General features: G+C 37.4%; 1 protein-coding gene across 1 annotated transcript in view; it reads right to left on the bottom strand.

Annotated features, from left to right (window-relative positions):
* Nucleotides 1–1,612: 1,612 nt before the first annotated feature.
* Nucleotides 1,613–22,395, bottom strand: part of LOC116176159 (5-hydroxytryptamine receptor-like) — a 55,020-nt gene continuing 34,237 nt past the window's right edge. Inside the window, exons 4-5 of the mRNA XM_031494635.1 lie at nucleotides 3,282–3,391; nucleotides 1,613–3,225 (exon numbers count right to left, since the gene is read on the bottom strand). Coding sequence (XP_031350495.1) covers nucleotides 2,145–3,225; nucleotides 3,282–3,391 — 1,191 coding nt within the window. The 3' untranslated portion in view covers nucleotides 1,613–2,144. The remainder of the gene's footprint in view (nucleotides 3,226–3,281; nucleotides 3,392–22,395) is intronic.

The raw sequence follows: 22,395 nt of genomic DNA, 5'->3' as shown, positions 1-22,395 counted from the left end.
TAACATCGTGTTTATCAATAGGTATATATGACATACTTTCGGTATCCGCCGCATATGAAAAAAATCAACTATGGGTAGGAACTACACAGAACAGAAGTGCGGGTATGAGGAGTAGGGGAACCCGTGCTCTCGCTCACTCCACTAATTCCCCTACGAGCGTTTCACTATTTTCGAAACCGAGCATTTGACTTACTCTGCCTGGCTTACTATTGGGAAATGTAGTAAAATGCAGCTGGGAACTTCATTCTGCGGCATTAACTTGAAAGTGACAAATTTCCGCTTCGCATTGTTACTGGATATGAGATGATGATGAGATTATCCAGAGGGACTACAAGCGAGAATGGAACCATCGAAGCAGATGAAAGCCGAAGTGTGTGATGGAAGAAAGGTCCCATTGATCTTTCTCTTCCAATGTCGTGGACGGCTGCTGGTTGAGTTTTTACCGTAAGGCGTTATTATTATTATTTATTATTAGCATTAATTATCTAGAGAGGTACTGGCATACTGGACACTCTGAAGCTGAAAATCAAGAGCGAACGACCGGGTCTTCTCTGGAGAATGTAATTATTTTGCATGACAGTGCCCATACGACTGGGGCCCGACTTCAGCCCAAACATGTCTCCGTGCGATTTCCACGATTTTGAGCTCATGGAGGAGCATTTGAAAGGTCGCCATTTCATGTCCTCACGCCCAAGGGAATTCTTGGAGCGAAGGCATTCTTGGTCTTGTTTAGCAGTGAGATAAATGCTCTAGACGTGGAACTGGAGGTGCCTGTGGACTTGTACCAGTAAAGGAAAATTTACCGCACATCGGGTTTCGAATATAAAAATCAATCCCCAGCGGTTTTAAAATTGCGTACATTTTAAATCACAGTCTCTGTTGCTAAACACTGATCCTCTTCAAGGGCTCCTGTAAAAGGTACAAAGGAAAACTACTTATAATTAAATTCGTTGACATATATATTTTAACATATCTATATGATGAACAATAATATGAAACGAAAACATTTCAACAAGACTTTACTCCTTCTCTTGAATAACAATTTAGCCTAATATAGGCGAAAATAGAGCAAAACTTATATAGACCCTACAAATCAATTGGAGTACTCTTTTACTGATTGGATCAACCAACAATATTTATACCTAAAGTATAATATCTAACTATGAGATGTACGAGGCCAAACCGTCCATCCTCATTATTCTGTACGGCACACATATAACATTCAAATTAAAATCGAAAAAATAGTTTCTTGTATTTATACACTAACAATAGTAAATACATTTAGTACGTTATCACAATATGAGTTCAGATTAATGTTCAATGCGCTTTAAGCCGGAAAATAGGTAAACGTGTCGTAGGTCTTGGTATTTTGGGTAAGTGTATCACTTCATTTCTCACGTAAACGATAACAACGCCTATGTAAGGTTAACATTTATAATAGAGTATTTTAGAAATTCTTTACATTTACGCTAAACCCTAAAGTATGTACATGATAGTTTACGTACATTTCGCACCCTGCGATTCGCTTATTTTTAATGTAATACTTATAAATAAATAATCTAAACAAATATCTATCAAACAATATACGTATATATAGGCTCAATTATATATCGTATATTTTTGAAGGACGCTCCCGTATTATCTTCCTTGTAGTAAACAAAAGAGGATAACGAGGGGTGAATATGTATATTACTGGAGGGAAAATGGTAATAAAGCGCCTTAATTAATTAAGGTGGTTTACTTTCGACACTTTCATGGTAAAAACGAGATGACTGCTTTATTACCTACTTGTTTTAAATTACACTCATCACCTCGTATTATCCACAATTCAATATACAGACGCGACGTGTGCTACAAGGAGATGTACAATGTTACCGACTATTTACACAAATCCCGTATGACCGAAATACATCGATACTTTGATATATGACAAAAGTCACTTTGTGGTACAAAAAAAAAGGAGAATCGAACTTAAAATTAATCTAAGAACGCGCAGTGGCGAGGCATAACCGTTTGCAAGATTAGCCTTGCAGCGAGATATGGCTATAATGTGGAAAGACATTGTAGCGTATTAGTACTTTGATATTTATATAACAACCATTAACTGTATTATGTACAATGGAGTGTTGCGGGGAAAATTGGTTTTATCTAAGTTTTCCCGATCGAAAATTTCTAACACCGCGCGCCCTTCCGTGTCCTCCGCACAAAATTCGTTTAAACGCCTGTCGGAATTCGGGACTAAAAATTGTATAAATCACGGGATTTAGAGTGGAATTAAAGTACCCTAACCAGAGGAAGAAGTTAATAATATAGTCGCTAATATTGCAGGATTCGCACAGCGGCATGAGCAGTGCGAGAATAAAAAATGGAAGCCAACAAACAACGAAAGCTCCGGTTATGATTGCCAGTGTTTTAGCAGCTTTACGTTCTCGCTTGCTTTCTAAACTCTCCTTTTTATCTCTTCGGGACGGTACGGCCGCCGACGAACCTATTTGGGCGTCTTTTATTTCTCGCGCAATCATTTCGACACGGCTGATGTCGCTTATGTGACTTTGATGGCTGGCGGAGCCGTTATTTGTGGTTCCCGTTGAGGATTTTTCGGGCGAAACGTTGTTTGAGATCGGATGATGAGTGTTGTTCTGCAAAGGGATCAGCTGCGTTTTCGGTTTGGAAATCGTAAAAGCGGTGGTCTCCTCCCCCGTCCCGTTAATCTCACGCTCATCTTGCTCCTCCAACACCTCCATCGTTGTGGTCGACTGACCCTCTACCATAACCATAGAGGCCATTAGCGCCTCGGTCGCAGACGATTTCTTATTTGCGCACTGTTTCATACGTAAAAATTTTCTTTTACTTAAAAAGTTTTTCTTAATTTTACTACCACTACTGATTTTCGTCTTTTCTTCTATCTGACTTTTTTGCTGGCGTCTTCTTCTGATACGTTTTCTCGCCGTTTGAAATATTTGCCAGTATAAAACGAGGATCACAAGTAGAGGAACATAAAACGTAGAGCAAGTCGCAAAGATCTGATATCCCACATCTTGGCTAACCAAGCACTGCTTTTTAACGTTAATGCGGTAAAGGTAGTCCGGATCCTTCCAGCCAAATTGGGGTACTTGAGGCGCTACCGAGACTATTAGAGCGACACCCCAAACCAATACAATCATGATACCTATCCTGTTACTGTTGCGGGTGTGGATGTAGTCGACGTTTGTCACCGCCCAATATCTGGAAGCACGGTATTGGGATAATTAAAAATTAAGGTCAAGTATTTCGATGCTTACCTATCGACTGCAATTGCGACAAGGTGTAAAATGGAAGCCGTGCAACAGAGTACGTCGCTCGATGTCCACATGTCGCACAATTCTGGTCCCATTATCCAGTTGTTGCTGATCTGGGGAAACAACAGTGTAAATTTAATGTAGGTTTTGTTCTGATAACACATAAAGTTCATGTCGTCTAATAAAGCTTTTCGAAAACATTCGAGTCTCTGAAAACTCGCGCCCGTACACAATATTCGCCTATGAAAATTAGCGCCTAGAATTGTTCTTTGGTTTTAATAACGCGATAACATTATCAGGTTCCAGTTTGGCGGAAGATAAGCTTAGATTCACAGGAAACGAGTTGCAATTCTACCGACGTGTAGGGGGAATAGGAGCTGGTAGTTTTTAACTAAAAAGCAAATAAGTCCATTTTACTGGAGGAAATGGGACAATAATGAAAAGAATGAGAAATGAATAATATGTAATAAGGTGAGCTAGCCGTGGATACATTTTGGGCAGAAAAATTTTACTTTACCATGAGCATTCAAAATTTAAATATAAAACGTTGAGGAATTTACCTACCATGTTAACAACGATTAATAAGGATACCTATCGGGACAAGGATCCCGTCTAGGATCCCAGTGACATACGTAATACAGTTATTTTATCTAATTCTCATTTGATTAATAATACTTATTTCCGACTGACAGTCGGAAAGTAGAAGTAAACAATGAAACTCAAGATGAGCCCCAAACAAATCCTAGGAATCTTATTGTTATCACTCACTTAGCTTTTGTATTTAGAAAGAACATGAAAGGGGCCTTCCTTCTACTTATGCAGTTTACTGGAAGATATATTTCAACGTTCAGCGTCCTACCCGATGTAATAATCACACCGTAAATTTTTCAAATCTACCAGCTTTACTGAACACCCGGTATCTACAGGCGCTTCGTTACGAAGACTGCCTCTCCGAAAATATCTATTTATGTTATAGGAGTTCGAGTAGAAAGTAGTGGTTTTAATTTGTAGAGCCGCCCATTAAGGAAAATCAGAGGCCGTATTTAATTGTTTTGTTTGCTTTTTCCCAGGGGAATAATTAAGTTAGGTTTGTAACGTTCGAAAGCTTTTGCCATGACAAGGATGAATAATTTTATGAGATTTTACGTAGCAATGGGCGTTACTGGGCTACCGTTGATCCGGCCATTTAGTTAAGTATAATTAACCGCGTTTAATTCAATCAGTTGGTAAACAGCATCCGATTAGGACATGAGTAGTCTCAAAAAAGTGCTCTTTTTACTCTTTTTCTTTAATACCAATTACAGATTTTTGTGACCGCAGAAGGCCACACAATTAATTGAAGAAGTTCTAATTCTTATACGTTGGCTGGGAAACCATCGTTCCCTCGATGAAATGGCCAAATTCTGTGCCAGCTAAAGCCGTTGTTTGGTGGTGATCCTTCCTTTGGGTCTTCAAGTTACGTTTGTAGGTACCGTGAGCATTTCCGAAAATTTACTTGAGCAATTTAAATAATCGATCTTTTGCCGTTTTGCACATTCGCCGGTCGCGTGCATTGAAAATCGTTTTTGTTTTGCTTTTCTTCCGCTCCATTACATTTTGAAGGGAAAAGTTTGAGTATTAATTAATTAATTAATTTGTACTGAAAAAAAAAGAGTTTGAGTATTGCTTTGTTTTTCACGCATTTGATTTCTCGTAGCTACCGGTAATTTATTTATGCTTTGTTGCTTACGTTTCCTTTAGGTCAATCGCTACCGTGCCCGTATGCCGTAATTATGTTTTTAGATCCTTCGCCAGAAGCCGACTGCCGCTGCCCGCAAAATCTCTGAAGAAACCTCCGACTTTGGCCAAAAAGCATGGCTTTTAAATGTTCTGGTGGCGCTTAAGTCCGTCCGTCCGTTTCGCCCCAGATCACATCCAGGTTGCCGCCCACAGCCGCTTCTTTGGCCTGTTGATCTGATCAGTCATTTGTAAATTTATTTATTTTTCTTTTAATTAAATATTAATTTTGATTCCGACAATCATATTCTTTAGTTTTTATGCTATTCGTACGCGAACTTCGTCGCAAAATTGCAACAAAACTGAAACAATTTAAGACATTAATTAATTAGACTTAAATAAGGGCCAAGTGATTACTTGCAGTGAAGAAACAATTCTTAAGGCATACTAAGAGTAGCATACCAAAAATGAGAAACTTGTCCATCTTCCAATATTGACCTCTTCACTTACAAAACTGTAGTAAGGGGTGTCCATGATTTCAACCAATAACAAATCGGATCCTGTAGTCGGTAATAAATAAATTTCAGGATCGAGCCATCGCAGATAAGTCGTCAAATAACTTTTTTGGACACTTCCGTGAGCATTCAAAATTTAAATAAAACATTCAGGGGTTCACCTACTCTGAACTGTATCCCCTGTCACATGGTAGGGAATTTTTCTGTTGTGTACATTTCTTGGCATTAATTCTCGTTGCCTGAGAATTCACACAGCTTGTATTCTTACTTTACTTTTATTTTTTGCCGTGACTTGTTCACGCCTAGCCCCCAAAACTATCTGGGCTCTGCTAAACTTTGGTGGCAGTTTCACTGGACGACCCCGTTTCCCCTGGTTAGCCGTGGCTAACTCCCTTTTTCTTCTCGAAGTTCGCTACACACTTGAGTCCAATACTACGACATCCAATCTAACCGGTGGGAATATAATAATAATAATATATCATGTTATTATTTACTTCGTAGTTAGTCATCAGGGCATGTCAAAAATGTATGCTATGTTATTATATTGGCTGCACATTTTATCGTTAACAGAGGTAACAATAAAGTTTGTTCATGCAGATAGTCTAAGCCCTTCTTTATGAACGAACGCAAACAAATCGCAAGCAAAAGAAGAACAATGCGCTGCTAATTAATGTAAAAACGAGGCTGCTGTTAGCTTCGCGACGATGAAAGAGCGTGTACATTTTTTTCTCGGACAGTTAGCCCAATGTGTTTTGTTAAAGAATGAAATGAGTAGACGTCGTGTAAGAAATTTAATGCGTGTTGTCCAATTACTAAAAAAGTTTTGTCGAATTGCAAGCAGTTGTAGTAAAGGGCGGCTTTTCCTTAAGGTTCTTTTCTTAAAAGTTAAAAGTTTCTACCGTCTGAACAGTCACCGAAAATTTGTCATCTTATTCATCAAACAAGTTTACCTGTCATCTAGTTCTGATTTTTTCTGTTTTTGCAGTTTTCGGAAGCTTCGAGGGAGTGTTTTTGTCAGTTTTAGGGAACACATATTATTTGGATTACTAAGAAAAAAAAACCGACAGTAATTATTAAATGTACGTTTCCGATGAAGCGTCTGACGCGTGCGTCTGACGCGGTATGGCTTTTAGGCATGTAACTGGAGACGGCCGCCGCATGTAGGTTGGAACATGCTTCCATTGCTTTCTATTGAGGCGGTGCATTGCTTCAGCCCCACCGCGTCAGAAGCACGCGTCAGACGCTTCGTAGGAAACGTACCTTATCGTCGACCGTCTGTGCGGGGTAATATGTCCAAACAAGCCTTTTAAAGTTGTCTTTCTGCAAAGGATCGCATTTTATTTCTTTAGTGTGTTTCGGAATGAATTTTTATCCTCAGCAATAAACAAATTGTGGGTATTCGAATTTTGAATTCGAATCCATTGACGGACCCTAACTCCGGAGGTTTTAAGAAATGGAAGATTTGGGTTTGAATAGAGATCGTATTTTGTATGGAAGCTAGTTGAGAGTATTTTGAGCACATTCGTTAGTTTAAACCTTTTTGGACTTCCATTCATTTTTAAACTTTAAAGTGCGATTTCGCGATAACTAATCGATCGACTTTCAAATTAGGGGCCATTTGACCCCACCCTACTGGTTTGACAAACTGCCCACTCGTTAAATTAAAATGAATGCGTGATTGTTTAATAAAACAATTAAAATATGCGTATTGGATCATAGCCAGCAGGGTTAAAAAAATGAATAAGACTAAACGATGCTTCGATATTTCGCTGTATTAGTTTATTCTTCTAATGTTTTATTCATTATTTTAATTATGTTAAAGAAAATTGAAAATTTTTCTACTGCTCTTCAAAGTATTTATAATTAGCACTTGCTCAGGCTGGATACAAAAGTAGGTATTCAAATATTTTTGCACAGTATTCTGCCCATCTCTGTTACCGCAAACCACCATTTTCCCTATTTATGGATCAAGTGGCCATTATTATATTAGGAAATTGACGTAAGTTCTCAATTTAGGACGACCCTTTAAATTAAGGCCTGTAAGTAGGTACTCTCCCAATAGATAATATGTAAGAACCCATTATACCGTACGAAGTAGCAATAAACCGAGCCACTTTATTAGTACATAAATGACGTAGCAGCCTTAAAGCCGCCAATTTGAGTGGTCATTACATGATTTGCGCTTACACATGATATTTATGATACACGCGAAACTATAAAACGGTTGTTTATCACGCTTTACACCCCATTCCATCCCCACAATTACATCGAAAACCTAGTTTAATAAATGCCATAAATATCAAGGTTAAATGTTATGTAAGTGTGATTATAACCCATTTCCGTACGTGTTCACCCGCAACTTTTCGAGCAGTATAGACGCCATAAATTATGGGTTGTAAAAGTTGCGCAAAACTTTGCGAAATGTTCTCTTCTAAAGCGTGATAAGAGCACTTTTTCCCATTTACGACACTTCCACTAAAATTTTGCTCAACAAGTTTTTGAATTAATTTTCTTTTCAAAGAGTATACTGCTGAAGTTTTCAGTTACAAACTATCGTTCCGTTTTGTAATGTATGCGCGATGTCGCTCAATCTTCGGTTCATTAGCGTCTGGTGAGAAGTTAAGCTTAACAATCGGGAGCAAGTTTGTCCTTTAGAGGTGTCGGTAATTTCATTTTTTATGAGCTGTAATAAGGTGATCCCATTCCTACTCAAATTTAGTAGGATACTTGCAAACCTCTTCTTGTAATTTATAAACTCCAAAAAGTCACACACTATTACAATTTACGAGAATAGTACATACCTACATTATTTCGTTGTTTGAAAAACAGGCAAGTCACAAAAAGTAACTTCTAATAATAATAATAGATGTCCTAGGCATTTTGTAAAACCCGTCATTTTGTAAAATACCTAGGCAGTTTATAAAACGCGAACAAACTGTGCCCCAGTGTACTTTCCTGGGCTAAGCTATTGCGTTCCCTTCTCCTTCAAGAGCGATAAATGGTATCCCTTATCGGCCTTATCGATCTAAAAGGGGAAGGAAAACCACCACACACGTCAAATTATCAACGTTTAATAAAATAACGGATTTTACAAAGTGCCTACGACGTAGATACCATTTTTTCCAAAACGTGTAGATTACGTTACTGTTTTGAAATAACACATTTATTTCGTATTTAATTTTGCACCTGGGCTACTTAATCTGTTTTTTTTTGTGACGGAAGTTGTTCATTCACTCCCAGTGGACTCAGTGGCGTGCGTCTACAGAAGTAAGAGACAAAAAAAACATGACCAAACTAGTAAAATTATAACTATTTTCCTTAATTCTTAATTTACGTTTTTCTGTTCAATTTCATTATGTAATGTTTTATGCTGTTACATCCAAAAAGTGTACTCTTTGATAACATGTAATGAAAACTAGCAGTAGCCATTAAAAACAAAAAGCTCCCTTGACCATGCAGATGTGCCCCACTGACCCCAAATTTAAAGTACGTACATTGGTAGTAAACTTTTTATATTTTTAGATACCATAAAAAGCTTCTCAAAAAAATGTTGTGTTAAGATACAATAATTGTACAATTTGTCATATTTTGGCCGTCGTCGATCAAGGGAGCAAACAATCGCTTAAATTTTTGGTATTTTCTGCCCCATTTTTCATTTCGGAGGGAGAAGAACGAAAAATGACACTACTCAGTACCTTCCAATGGTTCTTACACAATATTTTATACACTCGTAATTATACCCTTTTCCATATATCTTTTTGGATTTGAATGGGATGCAACCGTTGTCTTGATGTGGCTTCTTTGGAGGTTTTCCAATAATCACATCTGCAGTCATTTTGTACAAAAACCTCAGAATTAAAGTAATTATCGCACCATAATAATCGTAACATTACAAGATATCTTCATTCCATGAAACAAGATTCTATGAAATTTGTACTTCAACATTGGTATTCCTGTAACCAGTACAAAAATGTACCGACCCTGGTACCGACATACCACAGGATAAATTGCGCCCTAATCCCAGGGGTGCTTTGTAACGTTTTTTTTCTATCCATTTACCATTTACGGTTTATTTAATACCAGTTACGCCATCTGTATATTTTCTCTGCAAATTAGATCGAGTTTATATCATAGTTTATTATTCTTCCGCTAAGGGTCGCGCACAGTCCCTAGCTTTAGCTGAACGCTTGAGTAAAGTTGAACCGGTTCGTTTTTGACTTGTAAAAATACACGCCATTATTTTTACTCGACATTCTTGTCTACCTTTTGAAGGATTTAATAATAAAAAACACTCTATCGAACAAGCCTGAAATCGACGGATGCAAAATATACAAAACCTTCCTGTAATCTGAACTAAACTACACTTTGCGTCACATCGCACGAATTCTCGGAGACTTAAGTTTTCATACGCATTCACAATCATGTCAGTATTCAGGAATCACTTGCCCGCATACAAAATCGAAAAAAAAATGAACGTATTGTTACAACATATTACGATAGATTAACTGTGATTACATTGTCACGAAAATGTGTAATATTATATTTGGCGCAGTAGAATTCCGGTGATACAAATTTTTAAATTATGTGCAATGGGAAACAGTCACTAAACCACATACCCAGTCAGCTCCGACAATAAATTATTTACAGACAAAAACTAAAGTTGTTCCACAAAATCAGTCAATCACGAGTCAGAGCCATAGTACAAATACCACGCCACAAGCGATCGATTGAAACAATTAATTAAAAAAATCTTAATTAGCTTAAAGTGTTAATAATTCAAAATATCCGTTGGTAACTGTGATTTTCATTAAATGACGCACAAATAAACCAAAAACTAAATAATGTTACTTCGGGACCTAAATTTTGATTTAGACGACACTGGGTTCGTCGTAATTTCAGATGTAATATTGACTCTTTGATGGTAGAAAGTATAACTGATACGTAAAGACCTTATAGAATGGTCTCACATAAGCGATAACTGCTCGATAAACACAACACTCCGACTAATTTCTTCCTAAACGCATACAAATACGTTTGAACTCGAATTAAACATTCACTTTTATCAGGGCGACTTAATAAGCTTTCTTACATAAATTACATAAATCTTTACAATTCAACAAGATTGACTGTTTTCAAAGAACTTCGATAACCCAAACTGGCAAAAACCAAAATAATATGCGCTACTTTCACCAAAAAGCAAAGGAAAGATTAACGTAGACTACCAAAAAAGTCACGTTTCACATCTGTCTCTTCTATTTAACACCTTCTTTCTCCTCTCAGTTTTCGCCTCTCCTCTACTTGAATTTGCGTCTTCGAAATTAAACACATGTGTTTTCCTATCGGCAAAACCTGCTTACCTCCAAATTGATTAGCTTATGCAGATATAATAAGTTTCTTAACGCAACGATCGACGATTGTCCACAATCTTTCTAAATGAAGAACACAAAATCAAAATACAGCGCGACTACTAAGACAAAATTAAGCAATTCTTAAGCAAAACCACATTTGCTTCAAATTCAAATACGATATCGAAATTGTGTTCAATCTCAAACTGACGACCACATTTAACGTTTCAAATACTTGAAATTAGACACATACAGGGTGGCCTATCATTTTTAAATGTGCTGATACCAAATACGTCAGCATGACGTAGTTTACACAACAGTGCATTTTATTAATCATATACTTTTTTATTTCAGAAAAAATTCTAAATTCTATGTTAAAAGTTTCTATGTAATAATAGCGCCGCGTACACTAAAATTGTTTTGCGCCATACACAGTGTACCATATTAGGTACTTTCGTGGGCCAGTTTAATTAAATAAGCAATAAGTCCTGTCAAAATTATAAAAATCGGACAAAACCCTTTGTTTGTGGGTTCGTAGCCAAGTTATTTTTAGATGCTCGATATTACTAATGCGCTTCCTTGTTCCATTACAATTTTTTGTTATTCGGTTTTAAAAACAAGAAGGGTGCATCTTAGCTCATGAAAGAAATTGATGAAATATATTTACGACCTACACGTAGCAGGGCGTAAATGATTTATAGTAACTAAAATGATCCATTTTAGTGAAGAGAATGCGTTCAGTGAATGGTACTCGATCGTAGAGCAGAGTTTATTATTATTAATAATTATAATTTAGCCCTTGAAATTATATTAATTTATCTGAAAGAATAAATTATTCCCTTTTGCTTGTTTCTCTTGTATTATGTTTCGTGCGGACGCTTTTATAGGTATCAGCACATATAATAACGATGTGTCACGCTGCATAAAGCGAATTTCAATTAAATGTGGTCGCTGAATTGGATTGAACACAATATGGATCATATTTTTTGAATTCGAAGTCAATGTGGTTTTCTATTGGGATTATTCGATTTTTTATTTTTGTTTAAATAATCACCTTGTGTTCTGTTTCTTTTATTGTTCAGAAATTACGTGTTAAAAGATAAGGGACATCTGGAAATAATTGCATTGTGTTATTATAACACTTTAAATGCACCCATCGCAATAAGAGATTCGTTATCAGGCGTTTTTTCGCCGTAAGAAAACCCAGGTGGGAGTTTACCAAAGACGAAATATCAAGGAAACGGAAAGGAAAGAGTCGTTTATATGTAGGCAAAGCAGACGGAAAACGGGGCTTTTTGGTGGGTGTATTTTGAGTGTATGGCAGTTTTGCTGATTGTAAAGTTGCAATAGAAGAACGTTAGTTGTGTGATCTGAGAGATTTTACTAATACGTATCGCTACTGTGTTTATGCGCCTGTTTAAAAATAATCGTAGTCGATCGGATGCTAAGGATTATTAACTTTATTTAAATTTTTTTCCATCGATCGCTTGTTGCGTGGTATTGTGTGCAGTATCAGATGTGCCTTGGAGATTTTAGAACCAACATTTTCGTTTAAAGATTTGATTTTGACCGAACTGCACAGATGCTTGTGGGTGGTTTCAGTGGCCGTTCGCCATTTTTCGCCTATTCGAAAAACCATCGTAAGTAATTGCGCAGATCGATCTGAACAGGCCAAACTCGGCGTGTGTGGCAGTATCAGACATTAAAAAAATTAACCTATGATTTAACGTTTAAGACGAGGAAACTTTAATTTTAGTCCGTGTGTGGCGCATCCTCATTTAAAGCAAATCCTCAAAACTGCGATTTTGCCTTAAGGAAAAACTGTATGTCTATGGCTACCTTTAAGATTGGATCGTTTCATCTGAAACGTACACTGTACGTACAGGGTGATTCCTATAGTACCTGCCACCGTTTGGGAGCGTGTAGGTGGTGCGTAGGGGAGTATTTTGATATAGGACACTTGGGGTCGGAAATCTAAAATAAGGGTGCCAGAGCCAAATTCACCTTCTGGAATTTCGCGCCTGTAGGTAGGCAACCCAACCGGCCGGCGGTGCACACGGAGCGATCTCAGGCGGCGATGTGTGGCTGACACTTGATCAGAATTTTTTTTAAACCCACGAAATCCCGTCTGCAACGACGCGTATCAAGTGAATAAACACTATGGCAATAGTATAATAATAGTTGGCTAGATGTAGGAAGTGCATTGAGATTTGAGAACAACGGTGGCCACGTTGAACACTTGTAAACGTTATTGCTTTGACTGTCGTTTTCCCTCCTTCCCTCCCATGTCGCTTCCTCGCGCTAACTCGCTCTGCATCGCTCCGCGCGAAACGTCGGTCGGTTGGGTTGCCTACATACAGGCGTGAAATTTCAGAAGATAAATTTGGTTCTGGCGCCCTTATTTTAGATTTCCGACCCCAAGTGTCCTATATCAAAATACTCCCCTAGGCACCCCCTATACGCTCCCAAACGGTGGCAGGTACTATAGGAATCACCCTGTATGTCACACTATCTAGTTATATACGGTACGCAATATACGGATTTACTTTCCAAGAACTAGACGAAATAATGGCTAGTTTGAATCACCAACATAATGGATTAAACCAATTACCAAACTTTGCTAGGTTAACGGCAAAGAACTGCTTGTAATGGATATGCACAGCTGTTCATAGATCTGCCAAACATCGCTTGTACACAATGGAGGAGGATCACAATAAATTATTGGCAATTAGAATTACTGTCCCCGTTGCTTAATTTGGTCGTACATTTAATCCACCATTAAAATGACTGATCTGGTTTTATATGTTCGAAATCGATATAAGCCTGAAAAGACAGCTCCACCGGAAGTTCAGTATTCTTCCCTTATATGCGAAAACCTTGCACAAATTTTGATGAACCGTCATCCACGTTCGGCGCTCTTTCATCGGGAACAAGTTAAAGCCCCTTGTATTCCTTAAATTCGACGATAATCCCGTAAGTATAGGAGAACATCCCCTTAAGACATGCTCAGAATATTACCGCGGCTTAATATACAAACGAATATAACTCAATCGTATATTAGATTTTCGAAAAATTCGAACTACCGTTTGATACGCAACGTTTTATCGTTACGGGGATGTCATTACGACGTTTTCCCCTTCGATACTTTTTAACAAGTCTAGATAGGTTCCCGATTTTCGGGCGGCGAATTCTCTCTTATACTTTTGCGTAGGTATGATCAAATCTCAAAATTTATTATTAGATTTACGCCGTTCGAAGTTAAATGGGACGCTAATGAATTTGATATCGATTGCTGTCACCGAGTGGAGAACATGACTAAAGTTAATAGAGCCGTCACCATAAAATTTTATTACGCAGAACTTAGAAATGAACTCTTTTGTAATAAAATGAAGAGAAAAGGCGACAGAATTGTATTTAGGGAAACTTTTTATGCCGATCGTGTAAAAATGTCAATTAGTACGGGTTATGCCTTTGATAATTTAGCAGAGTTTATTACAGTATTTGTTTTATTATTGTTTTGGTTTTAAGAATACGTTTTGGAAGAGAAAAACAAAAATTTATCGTCCGAACGCTAAAATAACGAGGCTAGTAGCTGCAGAAGTTATTAAGGTTCTTGTTTACCGTAAGAAAGCCGATATTATCTCTATTTATGAACTTTGGTTTTTAACGATCTACACAAAAGGGTATTGGAAAAGGAACTCTTGTATTTCATCAATAATACCCTTTAAGAATGTATAATCAAGAATTGCTAATACTCGAACGTTGAAAACACGTCTGCGCACATGGCCCCTTGTAAACATAGGTACAATATAAAATGTTGTTTCTTTGAGTTTTCAGCATGAGGGAAAAGAATCATCCAAGTGAAAGATAATAACATCAAATGTGAAATATGAAATAAAAATTGCAGTTATAAATGTCAAGTGCTGTCAAATCTCATTTTCTACAATAATGCTTACATACAGAACACATCTAAGGCGCTCCTTTCATGGAAATTTATCAAAAGGGCACCTCATGCGCCAAGTTAAAGAAAAACGTATTTATACTTCACTGTTCTTTGAATGAAATACGGCACGGCATAATACTTTCGTTAGAAAATTAACTACTTTCAAATTTTAGGTTCCTTAGGATTTTGAAGCATCTTTCCCCGTTTTACCATTTGGGAATGTTTTGTGCAAGTTTAATGTTCTGTTTATTTTTTGCGGACCAATAGAAATTTGCGATTTGTAGGCCAACTTTTTACGAGTTGTGTTATCTCAATTGATTGTACATGTATTTTGATGTGTTTTTGTACTACATTGATTTATCATGTTTTCCACTGCATTTATGACGTCTTGTGTGTTTCGTTTTTATGAATTTGTTTAATTGCATTTGATTCGATTACCTGAGATTTATCATACAATTTGAGATGTTTTATTTATGTGTACTTTGTCTTGCATTTCGTTGCTGTAGGTGATTTATTTCATGAATATATGTGTGGCCTATGCCGGGGTTTTTGTCCCTTAAAAGGTTTCCCTGGTATGGTCTTGCTGTGTGCGTAATATATTTATAAGTTCTTTTATTTATTTATTTATTATCGTTTCGACTTGAAAGGTAGGTGACTCTGCTCGTAGTGAGTTGTTGACTGTGTCGGCTTGATAGATCTCTAGGATCATTACAAAGTGTTAGTTCGAGCGTGGGTAAACCAAGCAGTTGGTTGATCGTGAGGCCATCTGACAAGGTTTGTCATTTATTAAAAGTAGTAAAAGTGTTCAACTATCCCAAAAACCATTCAATTCAATAAGCCAGTTCGTGTCATTGTATCCAATTTAATAAAAAAAACAAGTGAAATTTCCTGAAGCTGTCAGCGAGTTTTTGTGTTCGTTCTAGGTGCGCCTGAATATCGCAAAATTTTACGACCAGACGTATTGGATTATTTAAAAAACTGTAAATAATTAAGATTTTTTTTATTTAATTGTTTGTCGAACGCCTGTGCGCGTGGTATTTGTAAAAACAAGCTCTGAATGCTTTTCTTTTTTCAAGCATTGTTGTTTTACGTTCTTTCATGTTTTTCGGAATCAATTAATTAACTGCGTGTTTAATCGAACCCAACGGCGAGTTTTGTGGGTGTGGCTTAGTGACCGTTTGCCATTAAATACCTCAGAACTAATCTCAATTTTAAATACCCGCGATCCACCATGGAGGCGCCAACAAAGGTCACGGGCGGTAATCCTGAATTGTACAGAATTCGTTCTGTGAAATCTGATATCCACGCTCCAAGACCTTCCTTAATCTTCTGGAAACGTTCTGGCGCGTGTGGGTTCAGTTCCAATTTCGATGCGCTTGTGTTATGTTATAAATTTTAAGTGATAAAAACTAATTACCTACCGTTATAAATTAATCTATTTGAAGACCGTTATACATTGATGGTTAGTTAATGGTAAATAAATACAACTAAATAATTACATTTGCGTTACAATATGTACCCAGAGTATCCAAAAATTATTCTGCAATAACCATAATGGCTAAGATAATGGGCGTCCAGCAACTACAAAAGATATGAAGGAGGAGATTATTATCTAAAAAACGCGAATTTTTAGAAGAATTGAAAATGGAAGATTTCGCCGACATTTAATCATTCGACATCACCAGACGATGTACTGAAGGATGGAGCACTGTTGCAAAATACAGGCCCATAATGTAATGCATTCGGCTCCAGAAGAATCGTCAAAAATCGGAATAACAAAATTTCTAAATTCGACTCCAAGGAAATCCCGACTATATTTTTCTGTACACTCTTCTAGGAGGTATTGCGATTTAAACGCCTGAAATAATGGCAAGACACCCTGTACATGAGAAGTATTTCAATTTTGTAAAGTAAATCTTGGGGGGGAGGGGGTTGTTTACGAACAAGCACAGAATTGGTGTATTTCATTTGAATTTGCATATCCGTAGTTGTTTTTCCATTTTGGAATTGTGTAATGCCCTAATGTAGATGCATCTGGTCGTTTTGCGATAAGAGGGTGCGGGGTAATTTGTCTTCTCTTTCTTTCATGAATTTTAATTTTCTTTTTCAGTCTTTTGGAATACATTTTTGTCTTTGCCAATCAATTAAATGTGCATTTATTCAAACCCATTGTGCGACCCGAATAGACTCTTTATGTCAGATTTACTTTCACGTATCCAGGATTTATTTCAGGTGTCGATAAAAATTATTATAATAAATTATTTGGAATTTTAATGGAGGCCACTGAGTCTTTTAAAACTTGAATTCAAGTCTAGATTGGATCTTTATAGTAGCATAATAATGTGCCGGAAGTGTGCGAGGAGAAATTTGTTGAAAAAATCGTAACTACTACTTCAGGTAGCGACGCAAATTACGTATGCAATAATTGTATTTTAATCGAGCGTAAGAGTATTATGGAAACATGCGAGTATGGTTTTCTTTAATCCTATACCACACTTTCACAAGCTCATCACCGGATTAAGGGAGGCTTTGCAGTTTAAAATTACAAATCAGGTAGGCATTAAACGAAATTAGCTAGCAGATGAAAAAAGGGCATACAAAAATAGGGCTTTAAGCACCTTTTTTCATCAACGAAGGCGTAAATATTTTACGGGTCATGTAGAATACCTAGTAAGATGGATAAATTGCGTAATTAGGAATGATGCTGCAGAAAATTGTGTCCTTCGGGAGCCGTTTCGAGTTGGAACTTTTATAATGTACCTAGCAGATGATGTTACATTCTAGTTGTAGTTTATCGAAAGTAGCCGTTTCGTTCTTCTTGTATCTGAATTAATGATCAGGTGAAAATTCTCTTGCGCCGTCTTTTTCGATCGCCGCATGATGCACACGAGGTGAATTATTTACGCTTGTGATTTATTTAAAATACTGGGATCCGAATATTAACACATCGAATGAAGGACACGAGACGGTAAAGTAATATAAATTATGGAGCACTCGGGTTGTAGGCACTTTTCCTTTTCCCATACGGCTATGACTACCAATCTCCATTCTCCAATGGCAAATGGAAATCTGCGGCTGCCAGCATTCTGCTCGCTTTACGTTCGTTGCTACGCGACCAAGAAGCTTAATCTCCAGTAAATGTAATACATTTTACTCGCATTTCAATTTTACTTTTGTTTGCCAAGCAATTATCGCATAAGGGATGATAAATCGATTTTATAAATTCACACTCCCTGAGGTTTAGGTTAAAATTATGGTTTCAATGGGGGGTAAAGATTTGCTCGCAATTTTCCCTTTTGTGTGGAAGACCCGAAGACATAAATCTTTATACAAAAACAACATGTTACAATTTATAAGAACATTATCGCTATTTAATCATTCTTGCGAGAATAATATTTCAGAAAGTTCGCAAAACACAGATCTTCATTTGTTTTAAGAGGTTATTTTGGTTTGAGAGGAGGTATAGGTACACGCAAATGGTGGCACTTACGATAAGAAAGAAAAAATCCAATTAAAATCCTCACTATTGGAGTATTGGAGTCCTAATTACCGCGGAATACCCAATCGCCAGAGATTAATAAATATAGATGATGGCAATTACAATTCCATGCGTTCTGACTTACGCTGTCAGCTGTTTGATTAAATGAAGTGTAACTGGATACGGTACTGGACAGAAAGAGGAAAATGAAAGTGGACAATCTACAACCAGCGCGCGGTAAAATTGCGTTGTTAAACTCCAACAATAGAGAGAGCCATCTATTCAAAAGTTACGAGAATCTTTCAACAAGTAAATATACCGCAAGCAACAATGACGCATTTTAGTGTTATAATTTGCCTACAGGAAAGGGTGCTTTAATCTAATAGAACATAAGAATACGCAGCTCTACACAATAAATTATTACGCGTGCCCAGAACCACATTCGACCAATTCTGCTAAAATTTTAGGTTAGGCTTCTTCTTATAAACTGAAATTGAAGTAGCAGGTCAAAAATGCATTGCACATATGCAACGCTATGTTTCTAATTTGTGGCCGGATTTATACGATTTTAACAGAAGTTGCATCTTACAACATGGGAAAGGATTGCAAGTGGAAATGCGCTTTATGTAAATCGTTTACGATTACTTTTTTACGTTGTTTTATTTATATCGTTCTCCCGTCATCAAATTCATAGCGTTCTTCGGATAAATTATGTCTGAAGAGAGAAGGCATCTAGAAATTTGATTTGTCATTTGTCGATTCCTAACCGGCATTCTTGAAAAACGTTACAGCAATCTATTTAAATCTGTTTTCGAACTAAACGACTTATAAACCTGTCAAGATATTTAATATTCTCCGATCTGTACCGTTGAAGGAAACAAAATTAATGACGTTTCACGGTGTCGTGTGGTTTCCACCCCATCTCATGCCTCCACGGTGCTCCATTCGTGAATTACTTTTGCCTTACCACAATTAAGAATTATTTTTTTATGAGCATTTAAATACGTAAAACTTTTCTGGGGTATTCTCACTCCATTAGAAATCTAATTTTTGCTTAAACTCCCCGAAATGGAATTGAATGCAAACAATTCGGCTGAAATGGAAGTTTCAATGAAACAAATTAAGAGTTTGAATTTAGTTTAACTTTTTTTTTTTCGTTAACCAAAGGTAAAGGGAATTCTACTTTAAATGAGTATCGTATTGGCGAAACACTAAAGACGACAAAGTTCTCAGGAGCAAATTGAATTCATTGAGCGAGAGGATTCTATCCCGAAAGTGCGTTCTCCATGAATTCTTTCACGAGTCCCCTTTTCACCGTCCCACCCGTAATCAATAAGCATCCGCATAACTTAATCTCGGATTAAATTTATATTATAAAAATTCTTTATCTCTGAAATACGTCAACAAGACCTCTGGAATTAATATCCAAAATATCTCCTGGCCATCTACTTTAATGAACGTTCTAAATGGTGCAATTTTGTAAAACGCCGTATGAATTTCGAGTGGTGTTAATTAGAAACATTTCAATTTGGTAAGTGACGAACGGAAAATAGACGAAAGCCGACATTATCCCTTTAACTTATACATTCATGTTTACTTAGGCTTTCTACGCGTACATGTGGAGCAACTTCGCAGCCAAATTTAATTGCGCCTTAAGATTAGGGCTCTTTCGTATAAGTCACGCAGAGAATGTCTTGGGTGCTCAAGTTAAAGTTTTCTTGTTTACGAACGTGTAACGAGTGGTTCTATTTCGCGCCAAATTTCATTAAAAATTTCGAAATTTCTTGTCATGATAGTGAAGGTCACCCTGTATATTTCATTATTTGTTCCGGTTAGAAATTTTGTGTTTGGGCATTTCGGTTCGCTCAAGACTATGGTCCGATAGATTTAATTTCGCTCAGATTTAATTTCGTCGTGGGAAGAGTGCAAAGCTGATTGACGTCATCATGAGTAATGCGAGTTTTTTGTCGTTCGTTTATCAACTTTGGCGCCGTCTAGACCGAGAATAGGAGCGGATATAGCACCGAGCCATCAAGAGATAAGGAGTTTTCACGTCGTCAGCAGAAAACCGTGAGATCAGTTTATTCAGCAGTTCCTGGAGGTTGACGACGAAGTTAGAGTGGGTTAAGTCTTCTTTATCTAAACCAATGGGAGAATTTCTAGCGGGAGCCATTTTTGTTTTATGGTAATTTGTTTGTGGTTTTTTCATTTCAATTCTGAAGAAGGGGATCGTTTTTGGAAAGACTCGCGGTTAGTACGCCGAGGGGTCAACACGTACTTTGAGTGATCGCGTTTTAGAAGAGACTCGCGGTTAGTACGTCAAGCGGTCAACACGTACCTTGAGCGATCGTTTTGGTACACTTGGCGGTTTGAGCCACCGGCTTATTTCGGTTGCTCGCAGTTGCGTGCTTTTTGCACCCGTTTCGAAGTGTTATTTTCTTTTCGCGTTGATTTTTTGGCGAAGAAGACCCAGGTTCCAATCAGGTGATATTTTGGCGAACCCTTGAGCTTCACCCCAGTTTACTTTGGATGCAGTGAATCGCGTTAGGATACGTTGTGATTTCTCGAGGATATATAAGTCAAAGTGCTGCCCTAGTCCTCAAGGCGCAGAATTTCGGGATCCGCCCCAGGTGGAATTTCCTACTAGTGCCGTACGGTCATTTGTCGAAGGAGCGCTGCGTTTCGGAGAGATATTTGCCCCAAGAAGAGCTGGTGAAATAATACGTCGAACCATCGCGGTTTACCGTCGGATAGTGATCATAAAAGTTTGTGTTCTGCCGTACCGCTAACTCAAAAATCCGTCTCCCGCAGGCGGTCAAAGCTAATAAACTAATAAAATAAAATTAAATACACGTGCTGGGTAGAAACTTTGGCAACTAGCCGTCTCCCACTCGCCACGCGAAGGATTTCCTGGACTAAGTTTCAGTTCAAACGCTAAACTTTGCTTTCGTTCCGAGGAAGGATAGGCACCGTGGATTTTTGTTTCCGTGTGTTAAATTCAAGCCACCCCTAGGAAGTCACAGAGACCTAAGTGTCAGGTTTCATCACATCCACCCTGTACCAGAGGAAAGAGCAGTTCACAAGATCGGCTGTACAAATGTTGTAAAGGTTAGTCTAATTAAATTTGTAACATTCTGTAAAATTCCACTTTTTGGTAATTAAGCTATAGTAAAAAAAATGTTTTTTCTACAACTGTCAAAAAAACCTGTCATTTTCTGACGGATTTCGAAACGCGAAGTACTAGATTTTTAAACGGTTAATTAATAAGTAAGGTTGCTATTGACAACGTGCGCGAAATCGTCAACAGTGAAAAAAAGTATTTCGCGCACGTGACAAAGTTGAACTTAAACAGCAAATTTAATTAACAATCGGTTCAGTTGTAGAAAAAATATTGTATATAACGCTAGCGCGAAGTTATTGCGAAATTGAACTTCGCGCTCTTGTTATATAAATAACTATTAATTTGATTGTTTATTAAAGTCCAATGAACGATTACCAAAGAGTAGGATAAATTTTTGTGTTTATTTAAATAAGTCCCAGCCCACGCTGGATTAAAAAACGATTACCTGTTGTTGCAATTTTCAAACTGTAGAGGATGGCCACCCCTTGAGTAAATTACTTTCACCTGATAGGATTTTTTATTTAGTTTAGTTGTCATTGTTAAGCTAGTGGTTTTACAAGGAGGAGAGAAGAACTGCTAGATCCCTGTAAATTGTTTGTATCTCTAATATCATTTCAATATATTATCTATTTGGTTCCAATGTGCCTATGTCTTTAACGAAGAACGAGGGGAAGGAAAGGGAGGAGTAGGAGTTGAGGCAGGAGATTGGTAGGCGGCAGGTCAAGGTTTGTTACGCAGTTTCAAAAGAGTTAAAAGCCCACCGATTTGAGTTAGCCGGAGCATTTATTTTTATCGATTGAGCAGCCTAAGAAGAAGACGGTTTGCCTTGCCGGGCGGAACCGATGGGAATTTTCAAATCCAAAAGGAACCCCCGTAGCAAACGTTAAATGAAACATTTTTGCGAGCACGCTCTCATGAGTTGTCATTGATTACTGGGCGTATTAAAAAACCTTTAACATAGAAACTGCACTTTTTTCGAAGATTTGGCTTAAAATGGTA

Source organism: Photinus pyralis, unplaced genomic scaffold, assembly GCF_008802855.1.
Source record: "Photinus pyralis isolate 1611_PpyrPB1 unplaced genomic scaffold, Ppyr1.3 Ppyr1.4_LG7, whole genome shotgun sequence".
Lineage (NCBI taxonomy): Eukaryota > Metazoa > Arthropoda > Insecta > Coleoptera > Lampyridae > Photinus > Photinus pyralis.
The sequence above is the reverse complement of the archived record's forward strand: the minus strand, read 5'-3'. Positions and strand labels throughout refer to the sequence as shown.